The sequence below is a fragment of the Castor canadensis genome, chromosome 11 (genome assembly GCF_047511655.1).
Source record: "Castor canadensis chromosome 11, mCasCan1.hap1v2, whole genome shotgun sequence".
NCBI lineage: Eukaryota > Metazoa > Chordata > Mammalia > Rodentia > Castoridae > Castor > Castor canadensis.
Genome location: NC_133396.1, coordinates 98,929,308 through 98,954,889, shown reverse-complemented (window position 1 = coordinate 98,954,889; position 25,582 = coordinate 98,929,308). Strand labels below are relative to the sequence as shown.

General features: G+C 35.0%; 1 protein-coding gene across 1 annotated transcript in view; it reads left to right on the top strand.

The window, feature by feature from the left end:
- Positions 1 to 23,822, top strand: part of Uhmk1 (U2AF homology motif kinase 1) — a 30,361-nt gene extending 6,539 nt beyond the window's left edge. The window contains exons 5-8 of the mRNA XM_020170644.2: positions 9,803 to 9,879; positions 10,019 to 10,117; positions 11,627 to 11,715; positions 16,971 to 23,822. Of these exons, the coding sequence (XP_020026233.2) occupies positions 9,803 to 9,879; positions 10,019 to 10,117; positions 11,627 to 11,715; positions 16,971 to 17,117 (412 nt within the window). The 3' untranslated portion in view covers positions 17,118 to 23,822. The remainder of the gene's footprint in view (positions 1 to 9,802; positions 9,880 to 10,018; positions 10,118 to 11,626; positions 11,716 to 16,970) is intronic.
- The last annotated feature ends 1,760 nt before the right edge of the window (positions 23,823 to 25,582 follow it).

The following is a 25,582-nucleotide window of genomic DNA, read 5'->3' as shown; positions in this document are numbered from 1 at the left end:
ATAAAACTTTGCCAGTTACCCCAGAAGTTCATGTCTGTCTTCCTCCCTAAAGTATCTACTATGCTGACTTGTGTGGTAATCACATCGTTTTCATTATAGTTTCATTACCCAAGTATGCATTCTTAGTTTATGTTTTACTTTTTCTTTTCTTAAAGAAATCTCTTTTTAAGTATCTTTTACTCTAAAGAATTCCTATCTAAAGTATTCCTTTTCATCTCCTCCTTTTTTCCCTTGCAACTTTATACTCTGTACAAGCTGGGCTGTTGGCTTAGTACAGTTTTTTACAGGCTAAAGTTTGTTGGTTGTATCACTGTAATTTCACATATTACTGTTTAGTTCCATTAAACTGATAGTTATACCTAAAAGTTGACTATTTTTTTGATGATTGTTGCAAGATTATAGATGGCATTATTTTCTTTCATAAAGACGCACATAATGTGATTATCTGTATTTTATGAGTTAGCAGCTGTTGCTTCTTAATGCATTATTTCATTAGGGGTCCATTACTTCATTAGGGGTTATAGAATAGTGATAGCCTAACTCTATCATTTGTTCTTCATTTGATTAGCCAAAGACAAAGTAAATACTTGCTGCACTCTAGTGAAGCACTGGTTTTTGAGATAGAGTTGGTTCCTTGTCATCTTCCAGATCATTATCGTTTTTATAAAGCATCGTAAACTAATGGATTCAGGTATATTTGTGTTTGAATCCATTACAGTTTTTATCCTATTAGAAGGTGAAATCATCCTATCTTTTATGAATGTGAACTTCTACATGTGGATTTTGACAGCTGTTAGTTTCTTTGCTATGTGGCATAACATTTTTTCCTCCATACCTGGAATTAATCATTTTTCAAACAAGCTTGGTTTCTTTTAGTAGAAATACTATTTTAAAACTACTCTCTGGGTATTAAGAATACTTATTGCTGTTGATATGACCACTGTTTCTAGCCTTTTTTAAAATTGTTTTATTATTCATATGTGCATACAAGGCTTGGGTTATTTCTCCCCCCTGCCCCCACCCCCTCCCTTACTCCCACTCCACCCCCTCCCTCTCCCCCCAACCCCCTCAATACCAGGCAGAAACTATTTTGCCCTTATCTCTAATTTTCTTGAAGAGAGAGTATAAGCAATAATAGGAAAGAACAAGTGTTTTTGCTGGTTGAGATAAGGATAGCTATACAGGGAGTTGACACACATTAATTTCCTGTGCATGTGTGTTACCTTCTAGGTTAATTCTTTTTGATCTAACCTTTTCTCTAGTTCCTGGTCCCCTTTTCCTATTGGCTTCAGTTGCTTTTAAGGTATCTGCTTTAGTTTCTCTGCATTGAGGGCAACAAATGCTAGCTAATTTTTTAGGTGTCTTACCTATCCTCACCCCTCCCTTGTGTGCTCTCGCTTTTATCATGTGCTCAAAGTCCAATCCCCTTGTGTTTGCCCTTGATCTAATGTCCACATATGAGGGAGAACATACGATTTTTGGTCTTTTGGGCCAGGCTAACCTCACTCAGAATGATGTTCTCCAATTCCATCCATTTACCAGCGAATGATAACATTTCGTTCTTCTTCGTGGCTGCATAAAATTCCATTGTGTATAGATACCACATTTTCTTACTCCATTCGTCAGTGGTGGAGCATCTTGGCTGTTTCCATAACTTGGCTATTGTGAATAGTGCCGCAATAAACATGGGTGTGCAGGTGCCTCTGGAGTAACCTGTGTCACAGTCTTTTGGGTATATCCCCAAGAGTGGTATTGCTGGATCAAATGGTAGATCAATGTTTAGCTTTTTAAGTAGCCTCCAAATTTTTTTCCAGAGTGGTTGTACTAGTTTAGATTCCCACCAACAGTGTAAGAGGGTTCCTTTTCCTCCATATCCTCGCCAACACCTGTTGTTCATGGTGTTGCTAATGATGGCTATTCTAACAGGGGTGAGGTGGAATTTTAATGTAGATTTAATTTGCATTTCCTTTATTGCTAGAGATGGGGAGCATTTTTTCACGTGGTTTTTGGCCATTTGACTTTCTTCTTTTGAGAAAGTTCTGTTTAGTTCACTTGCCCATTTCTTTATTGGTTCATTAGTTTTGGGAGAATTTAGTTTTTTAAGTTCCCTATATATTCTGGTTATCAGTCCTTTGTCTGATGTGTAGCTGGCAAATATTTTCTCCCACTCTGTGGGTGTTCTCTTCAGTTTAGAGACCATTTCTTTTGATGAGCAGAAGCTTTTTAGTTTTAGGAAGTCCCATTTATCTATGCTATCTCTTAGTTGCTGTGCTGCTGGGGTTTCGTTGAGAAAGTTCTTACCTATACCTACTAACTCGAGAGTATTTCCTACTCTTTCCTGTATCAACTTTAGAGTTTGTGGTCTGATATTAAGATCCTTGATCCATTTTGAGTTAATATTGGTATAGGGTGATATACATGGATCTAGTTTCAGTTTTTTGCAGACTGCTAACCAGTTTTCCCAGCAGTTTTTGTTGAAGAGGCTGCTATTTCTCCATCGTATATTTTTAGCTCCTTTGTCAAAGACAAGTTGGTTATAGTTGTGTGGCTTCATATCTGGGTCCTCTGTTCTGTTCCACTGGTCTTCATGTCTGTTTTTGTGCCAGTACCATGCTGTTTTTATCGTTAGTGCTTTGTAATACAGTTTGAAGTCAGGTATCGTGATACCTCCAGCATTATTCTTTTGATTGAGTATTGCCTTGGCTACTCGTGGCCTCTTAGGTTTCCGTGTAAATTTCATGGTAGATTTTTCAGTCTCTTTAATGAATGTCATTGGAATTTTGATGGGAATTGCATTAAACATGTAGATTACTTTGGGGAGTTTAGACATTTTTACTATGTTGATTCTACCAATCCATGAGCATGGGAGATCTCTCCCCTTTCTATAGTCTTCCTCAGTCTCTTTCTTCAGAAGTATATAGTTTTCCTTGTAGAGGTCATTCACATCTTTTGTTAGGTTTACACCTAGGTATTTGAATTTTTTTGAGGCTATTGTAAATGGAGTTGTTTTCATACATTCTTTTTCAATTTGCTCATTGTTAGTGTATAGAAATGCTAATGATTTTTCTATGTTGATTTTATATCCTGCTACCTTGCTGTACCTATTGATGATGTCTAGAAGCTTCTGAGTAGAGTTTTTTGGGTCTTTAAGGTACAGGATCTTGTCGTCTGCAAATAGGGATATTTTGACACTTTCTTTACCTGTTTGTATTCCTTTTATTCCTTCTTCTTGCCTAATTGCTCTGGCTAGGAATTCCAGTACTATGTTGAATAGGAGTGGGGATAGTGGGCATCCTTGTCTGGTTCTTGATTTTAGAAGGAATGATTTCAGTTTTTCTCCATTAAGTATAATGCTGGCTGTAGGTTTGTCATATATAGCCTTTATAATGTTGAGGTACTTTCCTTCTATTCCTAGTTTTCTTAGAGCTTTTATCATGAAATTGTGTTGGATCTTATCAAAGGCTTTTTCTGCATCTCTTGAGATGATCAAGTGGTTTTTGTCTTTGCTTCTATTAATGTGGTTTATTACGTTTATTGATTTTCATATGTTGAACCACCCCTGCATCCCTGGGATGAAGCCTACTTGGTCGTGGTGAATAATCTTTTTGATGTGTTGTTGAATTCGGTTTGCCATTATTTTGTTCAGGATTTTTGCGTCAATGTTCATTAAGGAGATTGGCCTATAGTTCTCCTTTTTGGAGGTGTCTTTGCCTGGTTTTGGGATAAGTGTAATACTGGCTTCATAAAATGTGTTCGGCAGTTTTCCTTCCCTTTCTATTTCGTGGAACAGTTTAAGGAGGGTTGGTATCAGTTCTTCTTTAAAGGTCTGATAGAATTCAGCAGAGAATCCATCAGGCCCTGGACTTTTCTTTTTGGGGAGACTCTTGATTGCTGCTTCAATTTCATTTTGTGTTATAGGTCTATTCAGGTGATTAATTTCCTCTTGGTTCAGTTTTGGATGATCATATGTATCTAGAAATCTGTCCATTTCTTTAAGATTTTCAAATTTATTTGAATATAGGTTCTCAAAGTAGTCTCTGATGATTTCCTGGACTTCCATGGTGTTTGTTGTTATCTCTCCTTTTGTATTCCTTATTCTACTAATTTGGGTTTTTTCTCTCCTCATTTTAGTCAGGTTTGCCAGGGGTCTATCGATCTTGTTTATTTTTTCAAAGAACTAACTTTTTGTTTCATTAATTCTTTGTATGGTTTTTTTGGTTTCTATTTCGTTGATTTCAGCTCTTATTTATATTATTTCTCTCCTTCTATTTGTTTTGGGATTTGCTTGTTCTTGTTTTTCTAGGAGTTTGAGATGTATCATTAGGTCATTGATTTGGGATCTTTCAGTCTTTTTAACATATGCATTCATGGCTATAAACTTTCCTCTCAGGACTGCCTTTGCTGTGTCCCCATAGGTTCTGGTAGGTTGTGTTTTCATTTTCATTGACTTCCAGGAACTTTTTAATTTCCTCTTTTATTTCATCAGTGATCCATTGTTCATTATTTAGTTTCCAGCTGTTTGCATGTTTTTTGTCTTTACTTTTGTTGTTGAGTTCTACTTTTACTGTATTGTGATCAGATAGTATGCACGGTATAATCTCTATTTTCTTATATTTGCTGAGGCTTGCTTTGTGCCCTAAGATATGATCTATTTTGGAGAAGGTTGCATGGGCTGCTGAGAAGAATGTATATTGTGTAGAAGTTGGATGAAAGGTTCTGTAGACATCAAGTAGGTCCATTTGATCTATTGTATATTTTAGATCTTGGATTTCTTTATTGATTTTTTGTTTGGATGGCCTATCTATTGATGATAATGGGGTGTTAAAGTCTCCCACAACCACTGTGTTGGCGTTAATATATGCTTTTAGGTCTTTCAGGGTATGTTTGATGAAATTGGGTGTGTTGACATTGGGTGCATACAGGTTGATGATTATTGTTTCCTTTTGGTCTATTTCCCCTTTTATTAGTATGGAATGTCCTTCTTTATCTCGTGTGATCAATGTAGGTTTGAAGTCTACTTTGTCAGAGATAAGTATTGCTACTCCTGCCTGTTTTTGGGGGCCATTGGTTTGGTAAATCTTTTTCCAGCCTTGAATCCTAAGCCTATTCTTATTTCTGTCAGTGAGCTGAGTCTCCTGTAAGCAACAAATTGTTGGATCTTCCTTTTTAATCCATTTCGTCAAGCGGTGCCTTTGATGGGTAAATTAAGTCCGTTAACAGTAAGTGTTAGTACTGATAGGTATGTGGTGATTCCTGTCATTTAGCTGTCTTAGTTGTTTGAAGGTTTGATTGTGTGTACCTAAGTTGATGTTACTCTCTACTGTCTTGCTTTTTCTTTTCCTGTGGTTTGGTGCTGCCTGTCTTTTCATGGTTAAGTTGGGTTTCACTTTCTGTGTGCAGAATCCCTTGAAGAATCTTTTGTAGTGGTGGCTTTGTGGTCACATATTGCTTTAGTTTCATGGAAGACTTTTATTGCTGGGTAGAGTATCCTGGGGTTGAAGTTATTTTCATTTAGTGCCCGGAAGATCTCACCCCACGCTCTTCTTGCTTTTAATGTTTCTATTGAGAAGTCTGCTGTGATTTTGATGGGTTTACCTTTGTATGTTATTTGTTTTTTCTCTCTTACAGCCTTCAGTATTCTTTCCCTAGTTTCTGTACATGTTGTTTTAATGATGATATGTCGTGGGGTAGTTCTATTTTGGTGTGGTCTGTTTGGTGTCCTGGAGGCCTCTTGCATCTGTATGGGAATATCTTTCTCTAGATTTGGAAAATATTCTGCTATTATTTTGTTGAATATATTACACATTCCCTTCACTTGCACCTCTTCTCCTTCTTTGATGCCCATGATTCTCAAGTTTGATCTTTTGATGGAGCCGGTGAGTTCTTGCATTTTCTTTTCACAGGTCTTGAGTTGTTTAATTAATAGTTCTTTGGTTTTTCCTTTAATTACCATTTCATCTTCAAGTTCTGAGATTCTGTCTTCTGTTTGTTCTATTCTGCTGGATTGGCCTTCCGTTTTGTTTTGCATTTCTGTTTCGTTCTTTTTTCTGAGGTTTTCCATATCCTGGGTGGTTTTTTCTTTAATGTTGTCTATTTTTGTCCTGAGTTCATTTATCTGTTTATTAATTGTGTTCTCTGTTTCACTTTGGTGTTTATACAGTGCTTCTATGGTTTCCTTTATTTCTTCTTTTGCTTTTTTCAAATTCTCTATTTTTGTTGTCTTGGAATTTCTTGAGTGTCTCCTGTATATTTGGTTGACCCTATCCTGGTTTCTCCGTTTAACGTGAAGTGGAGATTCTCTGTGCTGGCTGGATGTGTGGAGTGGTCAATGTTTTGCCTCTTCTCTGTGGTTTTGCCTGCAAGGTGTGTCTCTAGCGTCTCTCCAAGATTTCACTATAGGAGGCACGCTTTCTGCTTCCTCCCTCTAGCCGCCATCTTGGAATCCCCTGTTTCTAGCCTCTTAAGTGGACAGAGTTCACTCTTATTTCCAGCTGAAATTCAGGACTCTAGGGTTTTTGCTTTTGTTTTTTTATATCTGTATCACCTTTCTTCCACATTAATATCCTGGTTCTTAAGGAATGCCAGAATTAGAATATTTCATAATTATTCATTTGTGGGCTGGAAGAGGGCTTAAGCAGTAGAGTTCCTGCCTAGCAAAAACAAAGCTCTGAATTCAAGCTCTGGTACTGCCAAAAGAATAGTAATAATAAATAAATAAAATAATTATTTATTTGCTTTATTCCACATTCCACATAAAATTGTCTCAGAATAATAGTACTCTAATAAGATTACTTTAAACAATTACTTTTTGCATATACTTTTCCCCCTATTTTAAAAATGGTTATATCTGCATTGTCAGATAATATAGTCATTATGTACTATCCAAGGTCTGTTTTATTCATCTCATTGAACTTTAGTTCTGCATGCAGCAGAATATGAATGTTTCATGTTCACCACTGGTTCTTGTGTTGCTCTCTCTAATCATTCTAGTTGGCTGAATCTTGCTCTCTAGGAGACTATATTCTCTTAGTTCTTGCATGTTAATAATAGTGAAACTAGGCTTTCTATACTTGAAAGCCTTTTTAGGTGGATATAAAACTCTTTGGCATACATCTTTTTCTCCTTGAATGTTTGAATCATGTTACTGCATTTTCTTCTAACATATAGTGTTCCTGTTCAAAATTGTCTTTGCATTAAATTTCACTTGGTTTTTGTCTAGATGCTGGATGGATTTCCTCTTTTTCTTCAAAGTCTAGCAATTTTACCAGAGTGAGTCTTGGTTTTGATAATTTCGGTATTCTCAGGAACATGGTATGCATTTTAGTGCATAGTTTGAGAATTTTTTTGTTTGTTTTAGAAAGCTATTTTAATCATTTCCTTTCATTTTATGAGATAGGGCCTTACTGTGTGGGCCAGGCTGGCCTCAAACTCATGATCCTCCCACCTCCACTTCCTAAGCACTGGAATTACAAGTGTGTACCTCCATGCCTGGCTTCAGACAATGACCTAAAGAGAATCAAAAGGCAGAAAGGGGGAACATTTTTAAAAGTTAAAAAAAAAAAAAAACTGCTTGGCACTGTGGCTCACACCTGTAATCCTAGGTACCTGGGACACAGGTAGGATCGTGGTATGAAGCTGGCCCTGGGTAAAGAACATGATACCTATCTAAAAAAATAAGGCAGAAAGGGCAGGGTTGAGGGTACTGGTGCAGCTCAAGTGGAAGAGCTCTAGGCTGAGTTCAAACCCCAGTGTGACCCCCCTCCCAAAAAAATACATCTGTTGAAAGAAATAAAATAGAGTCAAGAGAAAGTGATAATACTAAATATAGGCCAAAAATATTCAACATCAGTAGAATAGGAGTTCCTGAAAGAGGAAACCAAAGCAAAAGAACAAAATGCTAAAAACCGTGTAATTTTAAAATGACTTTCTAGAGCCAGGCGTGATGGTACATTTCTGTAATCCTGACGCTTGTGAGGTTTAGGCAGGAGGATTGTTAGTTCCAGGCCAGCTAGGCTACTTGTCAAGTTCAAGGCCAGTCTGAGTTACATAGTAGGACCCTGTTCGAAAAAAAAAAAAAAACAAGAATTGGGGATGTAACTTGGTGGTAGAACGCTTGCCTAGCATGTGCAAGGCCCGTCTAATCTTCAACGCCACCACCAAAAAAAAAAAAGACATTATCTGTTCTGTTGATACATTCCTACATTTCCTCTAACAATCTTATTTTATGGAATCCCTTTTAAAAATTCTAATTCTTTTCTGAGTTATTAAATAATTTCGCAGTTTGGATTTGTTACTGCTTCATATCATACGTCATTTTTATAAATGTCTCATTTTGAAATGGTAGTTTAGAATGTTCATCTGTATTTGTGTATTTCTAGCATGTAATCATTGTCTGAGATGTTTTGCAATTCTTTTTGTATAATAGATTCATTGTAATCTTTTTTGTGTTGCTTATTTTTCTGTGAAATTAATTTTCCTAAACTTATAAAAGAATGTATACTTGGGATAGCTTTTATAATTATATAGGGCCCACTCTTCTTTTATTTTTATATAATTTAAAAAAAGAGAAAAGAGGGTCAGCAGAGTGGTGCAAGTGGTAGAGCGCCTGCCTAGCAATTTCAAGACCCTGAGTTCAAACCCCAGTATCACAAAAAGAAAATAAATAAATAAAAAAGAGAGTAGGCATGGTGGGGCACACTTGTAATCTCAGCACTTAGGGAGCTGAGATAGGAAGATCTTCAGCCTGAGGTCAGCCTGGGATACATAGCAAGACCCTGTCTCAAACAAAACAAAACACACACACACACACACTTTTTTCTGCTGTGATCTGGTTCTCCCCTCCCTTGCTTTTTTCTGATTTCTATGTCTGAGATTTTGCTATGGATGGGCACCTCAGCTGGCTAGTTTTTGGAGGTCTTAATGTCTAGATTACTCAGATCCCCTTCAAAATTTAGAGAATCCCTTATATTGGTATTAAATGTATAACACCTTGCATTTTTAGCTACTTTTTTCAAAATGGCCTGCTATGCTCTACTTGTTGACTTTTTTGGTTTATTCTCTTCTGCTTTATTAAATACACTGTTGCTTTTCTCTGCTTTCTTACACATAGATACTGATATGGTATAAGTCTTTCTGCTGTTGATGGTTTGTCCTTATAGTTTTGTTGTCGATATTATCCATGGGTTTTTGGTTTTACAAAAACAAATCGCTTTATGATTAGGGGAATTTGACAAGATTCAATTATCTTACCACCATCCTCTTTTTCATCTTTTTTTTTGTTCGTTTGTTTAAGTTGCCTTACCCTGAATCTTTAACTTTTGTTTCACTTCGTTTTAGGGTATGGCTCATTTTCTTATGTTTCATTTATTAATCACAAAACATTAAGTCACAGTATGGTATTATGTTATAGATATGTAATATGATTTATTGCACCACTTACTCAAGTACCATTTATAAATATTATGTATATTTGTGTGTGTGTGTTACTAGGGATTGAACTCAAGGTCTTGTTCTCTACCACTTAAAAGCCCTTTTTGCTTTTAGTTTGTTTTTTCAGATACGGTCTCCTGTTGTCTTTCCCTGGACCAGCCTTAGACCACTATCCTTCTATTTCTACTTCCTTAGTAGCTGGGATTATAGGCCCATACCACCATGCCAGCCTCTACATTTATATTCTTTTTAGTGAATAATTCAATAACTCATGCAAGTACAGTTAATTCTGTGATGAACATTGAGACTTTTTTGAGTCTTTGCATTTTCAGATTTGACAGTGATTGTAAAGATGCCTGTTTCTATGTTTTAGCATGCTTCATGATGATCCAAGCAGAAGGATTCCTGCTGAAATGGCATTGTGCAGCCCATTCTTTAGCATTCCTTTTGGTAAGTTGAAGATGTCTTGGGTTTTTTTTTTCCCCCTGGCTACTTGATACATTACAATTTATATTCTCAAACTTCTTTGGTATTCAGCAACTTATTCTAGAGGATTTTTGTATAATCATATCCTATTGAACTTTAACAGCCCCTCATATTGAAGATCTGGTAATGCTTCCTACTCCAGTGCTAAGACTCCTAAATGTGCTGGACGATGATTATCTTGAGAATGAAGAGGAATATGAAGGTCAGTACTTCCTCAACTACATTTTAGATTCTCCTATCTTTGTTAATTGATAGGAAAGTTCATTAGATCATCAAATTATAGGATCTTTAAAATACTCTGACTTTCTCATTCATAAAGTACTTTTGATTCTTTTATATCTTATCTTTACCAAATTAACAAAAATATGTTTAATTTCCCTGGCAATTCTTTGTATATCTGGATTGTGTTTTCTGACTCTTCTCTGTGCTTTCATTTCTTTTTTTTTTTAGCTTTCTTTTTTGCTTTTGACAACTCCTTTACTTCAAATATATTAATTTAAGACTGTGTGTCATTGTGAACATAGGGGAAACAGACAAATAATTAGTGTGGTAATCCGAAGATAGAGTAACATACAGGGCAGGGAGAAGTGAGAGTAAACCTAGTCTGAGTGATGAGTGAGGGCTGTGGTGCAGAGGTTAATTCTGAGCTCAGTAAGAATTGTTTGGCTAAATGTTGAGGGGTTGGGGGGAAGTAACATAAAGACATAAAAGTATAGCATGTTCAGAACAGCACGTTGGTATGACTGTATCTTTAAGATAAGTTGTTGTAAAGAGTTGGTTAAAGCTAAAGAGGTAGCCAGGGCATACATATCTTACAGACTTGGTTGCTGTGTTTAAGAATGTGGGTTTTGTCCGGGAGATATTAACATTTATTGTAGGAAGGAAAGAAATGCCAGTTAAAACCAGACTGCAGTGTCATTGTTACCCAACATATTGACAGTGAAGAAAACATTTGATATGGGGTACAGAAAAATGAATATTCCCATACATCACTGGTGAGAGTTTACTTATGAAAGACAAGTTGATAATTGTATCAAAATTTCTAATTCATGTCAGTTTTGACTCAGCAATTTCATTTCTGGAAACTGAGATGCAAGTTTTGAAATATTTTAATTATTTGTCAGTAGGAGACATGTTATATAATTTACTGAATATTCGTAGGGTAAGGGAGTGTACAACCGTAAAAACAAATGAGAAGATTTCCTATAATGATATGAAAGTTCTGAGATATATATTTAAGAAAGAAATAGGACAACTAACATTCTTAAAGTGTATGCAATCATATTTGCTTATATAAACTGATAATATTTATGGCAGGATACCTAAAATTTGATGTTTGTGGTCTTCAAGAGTGATAAAGGGGGCTGGAGGTGTGGGTCAAGCAGTAGAACACCTGCAAAGCAAGCACAGAGCCCTTAGTTCAAACCCCAGTACCACCAGAAGAGTGGTAATGGAATGGCAGTTAAGAACATAGGGGGAGGAAGACTAAAATCTTTATTATTTTTAAACTTTGAAATACTTAAACGTGTCAACTAAAGCATTAAAATATAAAAAGAAAATTATTAAGCACATTGATTTTATATTCTTAAGCTTTTCTTTCGAAGATAAGAAAAACTACTTCGTTACTTGTATACCCTAAATTCTTTAGTTGAAAAGTTTGAAATAATGAACGCTTGTGAATTACATCAAGTGGTTGTGTTTTCGTAACCAGATGTTGTGGAAGATGTAAAAGAGGAGTGTCAGAAATATGGACCAGTGGTATCTCTGCTTGTTCCAAAGGAAAATCCTGGCAGAGGACAAGTAAGTGTTGTCATAATTGCAGAATTATTCAGATGTTATTAAAATCCACATTAAATATGTTCTGTAAAAAGACATACACAAAAACTTGCTAAGAATTTATGCATTATGGATGATTATTTCTTTCTTATGCATTTTACTTTTAAAAAAAGTTCTGTAGTATGCCTGCTTTATTAATCACTGAAACTTTGTTTTTTAAAAAAGAGTTAACATAATTTTGAGCCTTTGTAAAGTGACGTTAACTTAGGTCAGGTTCATCTAGAGAAATATTTGATCTAGTTTTGCTCTAATTAAGTAAAGTTAGAAAAACAATTGGGTTAGGTTCTGCCTACAATAGAAATTCTCAGAAGTATTTTAAAGAAGGAAAGTATGCTGGACTGAATATGCTGGAACCTGAGTTCTAGTCTCAGTGGGACTAGTTTTTTGTTTTTTTCTTTTTCTTTATTGTTGTGCTGTGTGGGGGTACATTGTGGCATTTATAAAAGTTCTTACAGTATATCAAATATATCATAGTTGAATTTACCCTCTCCATCATTCTCCTGGGATTAAGTTTTCTTTTTATGATCCTTACTTCGTCTATAAAATGTATGGACTAAAACCATTTTCATTAGAAATTCTGCAATTCTGAATTATATGGCAAAGAAGTTAAAATCTTTACCTGTAGAATTTTTGTTTTGGAGAAACAGAATATTGATTTACTGTTTCAGGTTTCTCATTTTTGTCACTATTGACATTTGAATCTCATTGTTCTTTGTTGAGGGTGCTGTCCTATGCAGTGTCAGATGATTGGCAGCATCCCCAGCCTCTGCCCATTAGATGCTCCTCCCTTGGCCATTTTTCTCTAGATGCTGCCAAATGTCCTTTGAGAGGTGGAATTGCTTTTGTTGTTGTTGTTGTATTTTGGAGACAGGGTCTTGCTATATATCCCAGGGTGACCTGAAACTCATGATCCTTCTGCCTTAGCCTCCCAAGTGCTGGGAGTACATGCATGTGCCACCACCTCTGGCTGATTGTGGTTTACTATTTTATATTATAGTTCAGTATTACGAAAATTCTTGGCAACTGAAAAAAAAAGTGAAAGGAACTTCATTCAAGTCTTGGTGAAAAGTTATTGCCAATCTAGTAATAATAACATCTCATTCATTGTCAGAGCTTGCTAAATATATTATTGATGTTTAGTGTTTAACCAGTATTTATTAAGCTTCTGTTACAGTCTAGGCTCTTGGCACACAAAAATTGATCAAAACAGAGAAAAAAAGTGGCAATGAGTGCAAGGGAGAAAAATAGATTGAGGAAGAAGCTTAAGGAGTGCTGGGGTAGAGTAGGTTGCCCTTTGCAGTAGGGTGGTAGGGAAGGGCATTCTGAGAAGGTTATATTTGAGTGAAGATTTGAAGGAAATGAGGAAGAGAATCCCTAGCAAAAGGAATAACAAGTTCTAAGTCCTAGGCCAATTTGAGGAAGTTTGGCTATACCACAGTGAGGAAGGGGAAGAATAGTAGGAGACTAGATCAAATAGGAGGTTAGGGAGTATAGGGGGCAGATGAAGTTAGCCTTTAAGGCATTGAGATAACATTGACTTTGACTCTGAGCAAGAAGAGAAGGTATTTGAAAATTTTGAGTCAAGGATTAACCTGGTCAGACTCAATATTAAACCCAGTAATCAAATTGAGATGGAAGACACAGAATAGAAAAACGGAATATTTTCAGGAGAGAAGTGTCCACTTTTGAGATGATTTGAAAAACTTAAGTCTTTATCAGTGAGAAGAAATTTTCTGTATTGAGAGGTCTTTCATTGATAAAGGAGAGTAAAAACATCCTTTTGATAAACTTAAATCTTAGATTTAACTTATTTATCCTGTTGAAAGTATCTATTACTTAGTTGACAAAGCCAGTCTTTTAATTTTTTCAAATCAAATAAACATGATTTTAAGGGATATTAGAAAAAAACTCTGAAAAATAACTTATGAATGTATTGCACAGTTATGAAAAGTAGCTAAGATTAAAATGACAATAATAATTATTAATTTCACAATACATTATAAAAACATGATGCTTTTCTTATTTAGTTAGTTTGGAATGGTAATACAATATAAAATTGTATATTATCTGTGAAGCAAGGAGTATGATAGAAACATGGTATTTTTTCTGTAAAGCATGTCTCCGTTTATTGAGCTTTGATGTATAGATTTGTGAGTAGTTAAGAATCAGGTAAAAAAAATAGATTCATTATTTTCATGGGACATCACGTTTTAACTTTCCTTTTATGTTTAATGAAAAAGTGGATATTGCTTAAAACTGGTTCTACAACCAACATGCACTTGAATTTTTGTGAAAAAAAAAGATATGAAATACTAAGAATTTCTAAGATAAAATGAACATTAATGGACTAGATTTTATATATATCTATATATAGATAGATAGATATTTTTTTTTTTGGTGGCACTGGGGTTTGAACTCAGAGCCTCATGCTTGCTAGGCAGGCACTCTACCACTTGAGTCACTCCACCAGCAGATTATATATTTCATGGCATAATTCAGTAATATCAATTTTTAACTACCTTATATGAAATATACCTACTCTGAAAGAAAGCACATACATTTTTTATCAATAGCTTTTTCCCCATGTAATGATATTTAAAACAAACAACCTGGCTACTGTTTGGCCATTTGGAAGTGCTTTTATTTCCAGTTAATGACACATTTTAGGGATGAGTTTTAAGAACAGCTGACGGGTACCACCTATCTTTATTCATGTGAAAAGGGCAAAAAATTGCTAAAAATAGCATTGGATGATCTCTATTTTGTCTCCATGAATAATGCATAGCTTGAAAACAGTCTTGGTATGAAAGAGGCAAATTAGTCCCATATCTCCATTTTCTAACATATATATGTATATATATATATATGTATATATATTCAGAAAATTCCATCACAGGCCAAAATACCCCAGGTCTAGTGAAATACATCATGCTTAACAGAAGTACTTGCATAAGACAGGGAGTAGTTAGTCATATCTAGGGCATGAGCTTTATCAATGAAGGAGGATTCCGTAAAATGAAGAGTACTATATTAGCTATTCTTTTTTCTTTTTATGCCCTGGAATTTTTGATACCTGTGGAAATAACTGTTTTTTCAGATGAGAGAATGGTTCCTATGAAAGGCACAATGAAAAATGATAACCTATCTGAACTTGTAGGTAAATTGATATCAGGGTAATGTAAAAATGAAGTTTGAGGATCTAGAAATTGACTTCCTTAAAATATTCTGTTTTCACAAACCCTCTGAAAGTCTGAATGTCCTAGGATGCTTGATCCATAGTTGAAGACTGTCAACATGGTGAATGAGGCCTGCAACTGAGGAGGGAGAGGCAGTTCTTTGTCTTATACACCAATCTACAGATAACTGAGGAAAAGTCATTCCAAATCTTGTCTCTAGGTTTTGTTCTAAGTCAGCAGAAAGAACCTGTAAATTATTAGTTACAGCCTCTCTCTACCTCAAAGAGGAATTCAGATGCTTTGGAAAAGGAGATCACTTAGTTTTGAACTTCTTCCTTACTAGAGCTATGATTTATAGTTTCTATAAATCTGTTAATAGGTATAATTTCCAGTGGCTTTTGACTAATATTTTTCCCTTATCCATTTCTAGCAGTGCAAATTATCTTTGAGGCATTATTGAAATATAGTTGTTATCTGGGCTATTCAGCCTTATCTTTGGCAGTATATGAACTTGGCAAAAAGTTTTTCACCCAGCTTGTCTTTGATAGATTTTGATGAATTTGATGAGTTAAATTGAGTTCCAAAAAAATATTCTAAACCCTACTGCTCTAAAGTATAGTCTAAAGGCTAGTAGCATTGGCATTGGAATTTGTTAAGAAATGCAGACACAAGTTCATAAGCATAGGTGGATCTTAATAAAGATATTAGAATGAATAAATAAGAAACACTAGGCCATAATAAGACCTTATTTCCTGTGGTCTTTCAAAATCTTAGTTATTGTCTAAGTTCCCATTCATGGCCACTTACTTCATCTTATCTTTGATCCTCTTTGTTAGATACAATCTAACAAAGGTGTTCCTCCTGTGAACACCCCTAACATTTTCCTTTTTTTTGTTTATGTTATAAGCAGCATTTTCACCTTCATGCTTATGCTATTGTGAGCCTCATGAAAAAGTGGACTGAACTCTATTCATCTAAGTAATTCTCTAATAGCAAATATACTGTCAAAAACTGTCAAATGGTCAAAACTTCACTTGGTAGGTGGTCAGTAAATTCAAAGAAATTGAATCACTAAAACTAAATGGCTCCAGTTCTTTTCCAGGAATCTTGGGATCTTGGAAGTGACAAAATCTTAGTAGGAACAAACAGACCATACATTATAGTATGTTCTTTTATCTAAACAATGCAGAGAATCACATCAGTGCTCTCTCTGATGTCAGGCCCTCTGGTCACTTAGAATAATAACATGCCACCTCATAGAGCCTTCCTTGCTTTTTTTTTAAACAGTGGAGAAAGATTTATCTGTAGCAGGTAAGGAGAGCACAGGAATTATTTACGAAGCAATGTCCCTCTCAGAAAGAGAAAGAGAGAGAGGAGAAGGGGGGGATGGGGGAGGAAAGAAAGAAGGAGGAGGGAGGTAGGGAGAGGAAGGGAAGAGGAGAGAGAAGAGGTAGGGAGGGAGACAGGAAAGGAAAAAGAAGAGAAAAGGGAGGAAGGAGGGGGAAGGGAAAAGGGAGGGAGGAGTAAGAAAGGGAGGGAGGGAATGGGGGAGGGAAGGAGGAAGGAAGGAAGGAAGGACATATTTTGGATTGTTGAAAGCAAAATCTGCACTTTAGCATAATCCCCAAGTGATATAAAGATGATCGCTTAACCTTAACCACAGGATATGTTCTGAGAAATGCATTTCTAGGTAATCTAGAGTATACTTATACAAATATAGATGATAAAAAACACCTTGAGTATAGGAAATAGTCTACTGCCCCTAGGTTACAACAGCATGTTATTGGATTGAGGACTATAGGCAATTGTAACACAGCTGTAGGCATTGATGTTTCTAACATATCTGAACATAGAAAAGGTTCAATAAAAATCCTAGGTAATAAGAAATTTTTAGCTTCAGTGTAATCTTATCAGCTTTGTGTCTTATGTAGTCCTTCATTGACTGAAACAGGGTTATGCAATGTATGACTATATATGCATTAAAATTGATTGTATTGATCATGGTAGAAATGAAATGTCTTTGTCTTCTTTATCCTCTTTCAGGTCTTCGTTGAGTATGCAAATGCTGGTGATTCCAAAGCTGCTCAGAAATTACTGACTGGAAGGATGTTTGATGGGAAGTTTGTTGTGGCTACATTCTACCCGCTGAGTGCCTACAAGAGGGGATATCTGTATCAAACCTTGCTTTAATCAGTAACCTAAGGACTTTTCTGTTTCTCCTCTTCCACTTTCTGGATTATTATATTCCACATCTGAATGCAGGAGTACCTCTTTACCATTTTAAGGGGTTCTTTGTAAATTTAATTTAATCCTACTAATGTGCAGTCATTGCCCAAGCAGTGACTGTATTGCATACATTTGGCACTGAGTAGGACAAGGCCTCTCAGCTATACATTGAGAGGTTTTAGAGCATCCATGTGGGCAACCTTTTTTTGTGCAGTAGCAGGTGCTGCTCTTCAGTCTGTAACCTAAAAAGATACTATTTTATGTGATCATGAAGCAAGGATGAATAATGTCATAGTGAATATTAACAAATTTGTTAGGATTGGTGACAGACATCACTTACAGATTATTCCTTTATGTTGTCAGGTGGTTCTTGTTGATACCCATAGCTGGCACTGGATGCTCTCAATAATGTTAAGTAATTGTCAAGCAGCAGTTACCTACCATGTTCCTAATACTGAGTTGTGAATTTTTTAAAGGAGTACTGTAGTACTTAGTATTCCTTTAAAGAAACTGCAGTGAGCCTATCACCATTTTTTTTATTATTAAGGCTTTTTAAATAGAAAGCTGATGCTTGATCTTGCACAATTTTTATGTCTAGTATGTATGCTTGAGTGGGTGTGCAGGTGCGAAAGAGTAAATCTGAGTCAGTGTACTTTATAGTGTGAGTCTTGTGAGCTAATACAGTCTATACCCATCTCTTCCCTACCTGTTTCATATCTGTAAGATTTAGAATGTAGGTTTTTTTGAGAGTTGGTCTGACTGATAGAATGTAAATGACAAAACAGTTCATCCCTGAGAGGCTCAGAACAAACTGGAATCTAGACCAGGGTTACATTGAAACTTTCCAAGTAATTGGGAACAAAGAGAAAGTTTTGATGTATGTAAATTTACCCATCCTTCAGTCTACTTTTGGCCCTGGATTGGCTCATCTTTTTTCGTGGTGAATCTTCTACAATTGTAAGATCTCTCAAGATGTGGTCCTCCCTACTATATGAAAAACTAAAGTGGATCAAAAAAAACCCAAAAAAGGAGTTAGATGTTCATTGAAGAAACAGGGAAAGAGAAGGTAATAATCAAGGATCCTTTTTTAATTCGATTCTGTCTCTAATCCACCTCCTTAGTACCCTGCGCTCCCTTCCGCACTGTTCTCTGTCCTTAACTGAAGAGAAGCCAGAGGAACAGCTTTTGACTGTAAGGAAGTAAAAAAAGGTGTAGATATAATAAGGTGGTAGTAGAAAGGAAGAAATGCTAAATTCTTGAAAGGATTCATAGCAATCCTAATGTATTCCTGAGTAGATGATGTCAGCATGTTTGAGTTTGTGGACACAGGTTTTAATCAACCTGATTAAATGGTTTTAAAAATTATAGTTATGGATTCTTCTCAATTTATGATAGATTGCCTTTAAAGGTATAAAAAAATTAGGAAACCTATATAAAGCAGTAATTATACAAAAAAAGACATTGTATACAGGTGACAATATTTTTTCTATTTCCTTACCTGAATGAAAATTTTTATTTATTAATTTTTTTCCTAAGGAAAAAGTTTTTTATATCATTCCCTGCTGGAAGCCTCCTTGTGTAGTCTTCCCTGTGTGTGCCATGCAAGTTATTGAGAGATCAATTAGAATTTGCATTTTAGATGGTTAATTGTTTTACCCTGTTCAAATAGTGTTTTATTTAGTTATTATAGCAATCAAGTTATTCAAGACTCTCCCTTAATATATATCATGAAGTGAAATTTGGTATAAGGAAGCTGAATTATGAATTACCAAAGGGTCTTGTAGCATGGTCTTCAGAACGTGCCCTTAGAAAGAACTATTATTTTTCATTTTGGCCCTTTTAGGAGTTGATTCGTTGGTTTGTTTTCAAGTCAGAATTGGAATAGAACCAGTACTGTGAAGACCTAAGCTTTTCTAAAACAAATACCTACACTGATAGCCACTTCTGTGGTAATCAGAAACAGATATTTACATATCTAATGATGAACATACAGTACAAATTTTTTTATCTTAATTTTTTTGAGGTACTGGAGTTTTAACTCAGGGCCTTATACTTGCTAGGCAGGCATTCTACTACTTGAGTCATGCCTTCTGCCAAATTAATTCTTTGTAAGGGCAAGTATTCTAGGTTAGTACATGTACCTCTTTCCCCCACCCCTAAAAAAAGAGAGAAAAAAATCCTTGCAAATAAGCTGCAAATAGGCTTTTAAGCTTAGTCTTGCAGTATGCTGCTAACATGATGCTGCACTTCACAGCATTCTTTGATCATCATCTTATTATGGATGTGTTCATACATGTATGTAGTGTTTAACACTGTAGAATTATATTACAGAAGATGCTAACTAGATTTTAAGGAAGCTGTGGGAATAATTGATGAGCCTAAGTAATCATGCATTGAATTGAATATTTTATATAAAAGTCACAGAATTGAAAAAAGATCCCTATGATTATTTAAATCACATTTTATAACTCTTAGCCCATTCTACCAAAGATGACATTTGCAGATCCTCCCTCCCTCCTCTGATAATATCAGAAGTTTAATTAATCTTAATATCTTTCTTAAACTGGAACCAAATATTATTGTAAAAAATGCAGTTTCCATGGTTCTTTTAGGGTGAAATGTATACAGAAGAATTTTGATTCCTTGAAGTTATTGAAAACTTAGAAGTTTTCTTATTGAGAGGTGAAGGTTCATATCACTTAATCCCTAACCTTTGGGGCAAATCTTATCTCAGGTAGTTTTTCTTTCCCTAAATGAATACCTGTGCTTCCTTCCCTCTTCCCTCCCAGTTTCTTCCGTCTTGTTCCATGGTATTGCCATGGCACATTTTGCCCCAGAAAATAAGCATATAAAGTGATTATTCTATAGGAAACTTGGGTTCTTTAGAAACATAATTGGAGGAAATGACTAGCTAGTACTATCAAAACTATAATGCTGTGTTTAGAGAAGAACAAATAAAGTTAGACATGTCATTGAGAGACAGCACTAGCTAAAAGTATTGGCTGCATTTTAAAAGAATTAAAAAAATTGTCCTTTTGCATTAAGTGATCTATATACTACTGGATGTCTTCCTTGTTTTCTGACCATCAATAGAGCAGCTCTCCTTAGAGAAATTCCTTCCAATACCTTGAGCCAAAACTGGCTGCTTTTAGAAGAAAAACTATAAAAACAGTTTTACTCATCCTTTTTGTGTTAATTGAAAGAAGTATGGCCTTCTCTTTGATACTCCAGCTGCTAAAGAGTGCTGAGATGCGTTAAAGTTAACCTGCCAACAATAGTGCTGCCATGTAGAAGAAATTGAAGGAAAACTATGGATGTAAAGCTTGTTTCTGTCTTATTACACTGGACTTTCCCTCATTCCCCCAATAAGGCATCAGTTATGGAATAAATTAAAGACAGAATCAGAACACTTACCAGATGCTGTTTCATGGCTCTTTTAAGTTCATGGATCAAATGCAGGTGACTAACCTTTTGGCACATTTTCTTAGGTCTTATTTTCTGACTTATTAGATCAGCCTTATCTTATATAATTTCTACTATCTGTCATACTTAGCATGGAATTTTTTATGATTAATGCAAATCACCACAGGAACTGAGAGTAATTATAATAACATAGTTAACTGGATAGTAGAATCAGGGAGACACTCAGTAAACACATTTTACCTAGACTCTTATGCAAGGGTACATGCTAGGTGACTTTATTCAGATTAAGGTACAGAAGGAATCACATCATGATTTTTAGTCTGGTGGATGTATACATAGATGGATTTGAGCAAGTGCCTTGTGTTTCCTGGAAAAAAATTAAAACTCATTTGGGTGAAAGCTCAAAAGATAATTACACTTCTGCCTTTTCCTTGGAATAACTTGGATTGGGTCATATAAAAGTCCAAAATTTCCTTGATTTACCTTCTTTTTTTTTTTATGTGTAAAACTATTCATAGATTTGATTCTCTTTCAATATTACATATGTTTGAAAAGCCAGTTTTCTGGCAAATCTAATTCTTTCTTGAATGTTCCATTTTTAATGTCAGATTACTTCCTCAAATCTTGTTACTGTAGTTTATTTATTTCTTTGTCAGGTGTGTTCACAAACAGATCAGTTTATCAGTTAGTTGAGAAAAAATTCCCATTTCTTCTTAAGGTACCCAGTAAATTACCTTTATTTTGAGATGGTAGTCTTTCAAGTTAGTATTACTAGTTCTCTCAGTGAATATACAGATGTCTCATCTCTATCATAAGGAGCTCATCTGAGCCTCCTATGGCATATTTACATTTTGTTCTGAATCATAGAGGAACATGAACATTTTAGTTTTTTGAGTGCCCAGAATTTTAAAGATTTGATTCTGTTTTAAGTTACCTGCCATTATGAGATATATTGTGGTTTTTTTCATTGTCCTCACCTTCCCCAAATGTTTTTCACTGTTTTTTTTAAATTATATGATGACCTGTAGATTTACACAGTGACACGTACTAAGGACATTTAAGAAGGCAAACAATTTTAATTATTTTTGCTGTAATTTCATTGGAGAAATGGACTGTCAAAGAAAGAGTTATAGACCAGAAAGCATTTAAGAAATTTTGTAAGTGGTCATTAAGGTGATCAAATTTTTATTCACTTCCCTATAACTCAGCACTTTTATTGTTCCTTGTACTGCTTATGAGGATTATTGTTTTAGTTTGCTTTATTTGTGTCTTTCCGGGAGTTATCATAATCATGTTAGTTACATTTGTGGTACCATATATGCTGGAATTCATGGGAAACTTATCAAACAGTTTCATGAGTATTATTTCTCATTAAATTGGGTAGCTGTCACAATACTTAAAGAAAATTAATGGCTTTTTTGAAGGCCATGTATGTCTTATGAATTACATTCATATTATTTTAATTTAAAGGCAAAGAGAAGCATTCTTATTTGCCTTACATGACCATCAGTCTTTGTTGTGCAGAAGAGAACTGATTGTGTTATACTACATATAGTGAGAATAAGTCATATTCTGAAAGAAAAACTGGAATTACCCCCCCCCTTTTTTTTTTTTTGGAAAACCTTTTGTAAAAAATGAGAGCTACTTGCTACTGTAAACTATTACAGTGTGAATTATTTGTAGTCACTTTTTTTAATCCCAGGTTGGAACTTTTAGGTTATCTCCCCTTAATAATATTCATGAAATCAGGACAGTGAATGTATAAAAGCAAATGCAGTGAGGTGTTCTAAAATCATGCATATATTGACTTAAAATCTCTTCAGTTATTTGAATTATCTATAGCTGTATTATTTTATTAGAATGGATTGTCAGAAAACTGACAGATTAAAGAATAAGGAGGAGAAAGATTAAGAAAAGAATAGAGAGATGAAAGAAGAAAATGGCTCCCTTACTGGTATTAGCAATCTTTCATGGTCTAAAATGGTCTAAAAATGATATTTATTTTGAAGAATCCAGGCTTGGTACCTGTAGTATAGAAACATTGCCTTTCATACACATTCCTCTCTGTTTCCCCAGAAAAGTTATTATTAGAGTTTATGAAACCAGGTTAAATATACATATTGTCTGTCCTAATTTTTAAAAGAAAATATTTGAATTCCATCTTTTGTGTATTTGGTGTTCACTACCATTTATGCACATCAAGGGTCAGAAAGAAACGGGATCAGCCGTCTCCGTGTTTCCCTTTGCACATTGGGTACAGTGGGTGGCATTAGCATGCACTAGCTGCAAAGTTACAGCACCTTATAGAACTAAGTAGTGTTTATTTATTATGGTGAAAAAAGTTAAGCTGCACTTCTGTGTATTACTTACTTTGCAGAGCACAAAGTTGTCACATCTTTTCCAGCAGGACTTACTCTTTCATTCTTAATTCTTTTTTCAAAAATCTTAAATGATTTAACATTCCTTAATATCCTCTGAACAGTGTCACATATGGGGTAGAAAGGATTTTTTTCCCCCTAAAAAGGGCTCCATCTTTGCTACCTTTGAGATCACTCTGAGAAATCCAGTTATGATCAATAAATTTTAACAGTGTGTTAGCACTGGAGTTGTTAGTTTGTGAATATTAAAACCTACTGCTATTTCCCCTTGAAAAGATGGAATTGCTGTTTTTGATAAGAAGGTATGGCTAAAAAATGTGAAAGATCAATTAAACCAAAGCCAGTTATATAAGGAGCATTCTCTCCTATAGGTTTACCTTCACCTCAGAGCTATAAGAATATGACAGAACACAGTGAATACTTGTCTATAACATTTCTACCAGTTGTTTCAGTAGCATATTGGTCTTGGCATTTCTAGGCACTATAGTTCTTTGTTTTTTGTGATGTCTTACTGTTTGTGAGATTTTTTTTTTTATAACTAAGTGGGACTATAAATGTAGGTAGATATGTCAGTACCAAGAAGTTCTTTTCTCAAATTCCTAAATTTCTGATTTTCATTTAAATCTTTCAAACTTATTTTTTCTTGCTGAGTAGCAAAGAACTTTTATTTTCCAAATTTCCTGTATACCTATAAAGTATGAAAACTGTGTTTCAATGGACTGTATTGCGTACTTTTTGCTGAAAACTTTCTGTAAACACAATTGCCTTGTTCAGTTTTGTTGTAAACTGACTTAACATTAAGATGCACTGTTGATATGCTTTCTGATGTGTGTTTGATAAGAGTGATAAAATAAAGCTTAAAAATAAAGGAGTTGCTTTTTTATTTTAAGTACTTTGAGTAGTGTAAATACTTTAAATTCAGATAACAGGTAAATGTGTGTACTTATGGTTTAATTTTTATTAAAAGTTACTATTAATCTCAACTATATCTCTAAAGAATATGATTAACCGTTTTTGGAAATTGTGAAACAAATACTGAAATATAATTTTTTGTTTTAGAAAAATGTCTTTGATATTGGAGAAATAATGTGACCTAATGGAAGATGTGAGTTCTAATCTTGGCTCTTTTACCAAACAGGATAGCTTTTATCAATTGACTTAATTTTTGGCAATACTAGTATTTTTGTATTGTGATGACCAAATGAGATAGTAGGTACAATATTAATAATGAATTAGCTAGGTATGGATACTGTTTTTCCTAGTTTATATCATGTTTAATGTTCTGAGGCCCAACATTTCATAAAAATTCGAGGTGGTGCTAATCTACTAGTCTGTCTGGGAGGGGCACTGACGTTATTTTAGGAAGTTCACGTGTGATCTGAAAGACACTATTACAGACATTGTTAAGAGACTGTTTTCAAGTCAGACTGGAGACTGATTCTCAGAGCTCAGACAATATGAATTATACATCTGTATTCCTAGCACCATAGTAATTGTGGCAGCCTGGACTGTAATAATTACTCAATAAATATTTATGGAGTTGAAAACGAAATTATAGAATCTGCCAGCCAGTTGAATATGGATGACAATAATATTTCAAGGAATGACAGTTCAGTAGTTTCTAATTCAATTGCATATAAATCAAAAGGAAGTGGGTAAAAAAGGTTATGTAGAATAACAGTATGGGCAATTAGTCAGGTATGTGACGGAATCTAGAAAAGTAAAAGCATGGCACATTATTCTTGTAAGACAGTTTGCACAGTTTTAAGGAACTGGGAATTTTCATTTCTTCCTGTTTCATAAAATTGTAAATCCGAGCAAACAAAACCCGTGAGTCCCTTCTTAGCAAGAGTATGTTGAACTTAGTAAGCAAATTTCCAATTTAAAAACATGAGGTGTTTTATTGTGACTTTGTAGTTCCATTCACTATTCTGTAACTTCTTTTGGTGGTGGCTTTGGGTTTTGTTTTTTTTATACAGGGCCTTGCTTTATAGACCAGGCTGTCCTTGAACTCAAGATCCTTCAGCCTCAGCCTCTCGAGTGCTGGGATTACAGGCATGCACCATTATGCATGGCTGTCCTGCACCTTTGAATAAGAATTCTTGAATTATATGTAGATTGGAACATGAGGGAGTTGCAACATGCAATTACTAAAACATCTCCAAAAGACTATATTTCAGTGTACAATGTCAACTGCATAAGTATGTTACAAATTATATATAATATCTATATATTTTATTTACATATGAAATAAAATTGCCCAGGGCCTGGCACTGGGAGATGCCTATAATTCCAGTACTCTGGAACCTAAGGCTGGCGGATCGTGAGTTAGAGGACAGCCTGGGCTAAATAGCAATACCCTGTCTTAAAAACAAAATGCACCCCCCCCGCCCCGCAAATAATGCTCAGATCAATTCAAAGAAAAGTGGGCGATTGAAGGCTGCTTGTTTAATAACAACTAAATGTCTCTCAGCTTGGGAAGAATCTGGCAATAGGCTGTATAACAAGAACCTCTGAACAAGCCTGTTCAACTGAGATTGATTTGTAAGGGTGTGAGAAATGTCCTTTCTGCTGGAAAAACATCAGACCAGTAGCAAAAGATTGCTGCTATATAATTAGGACATGTAC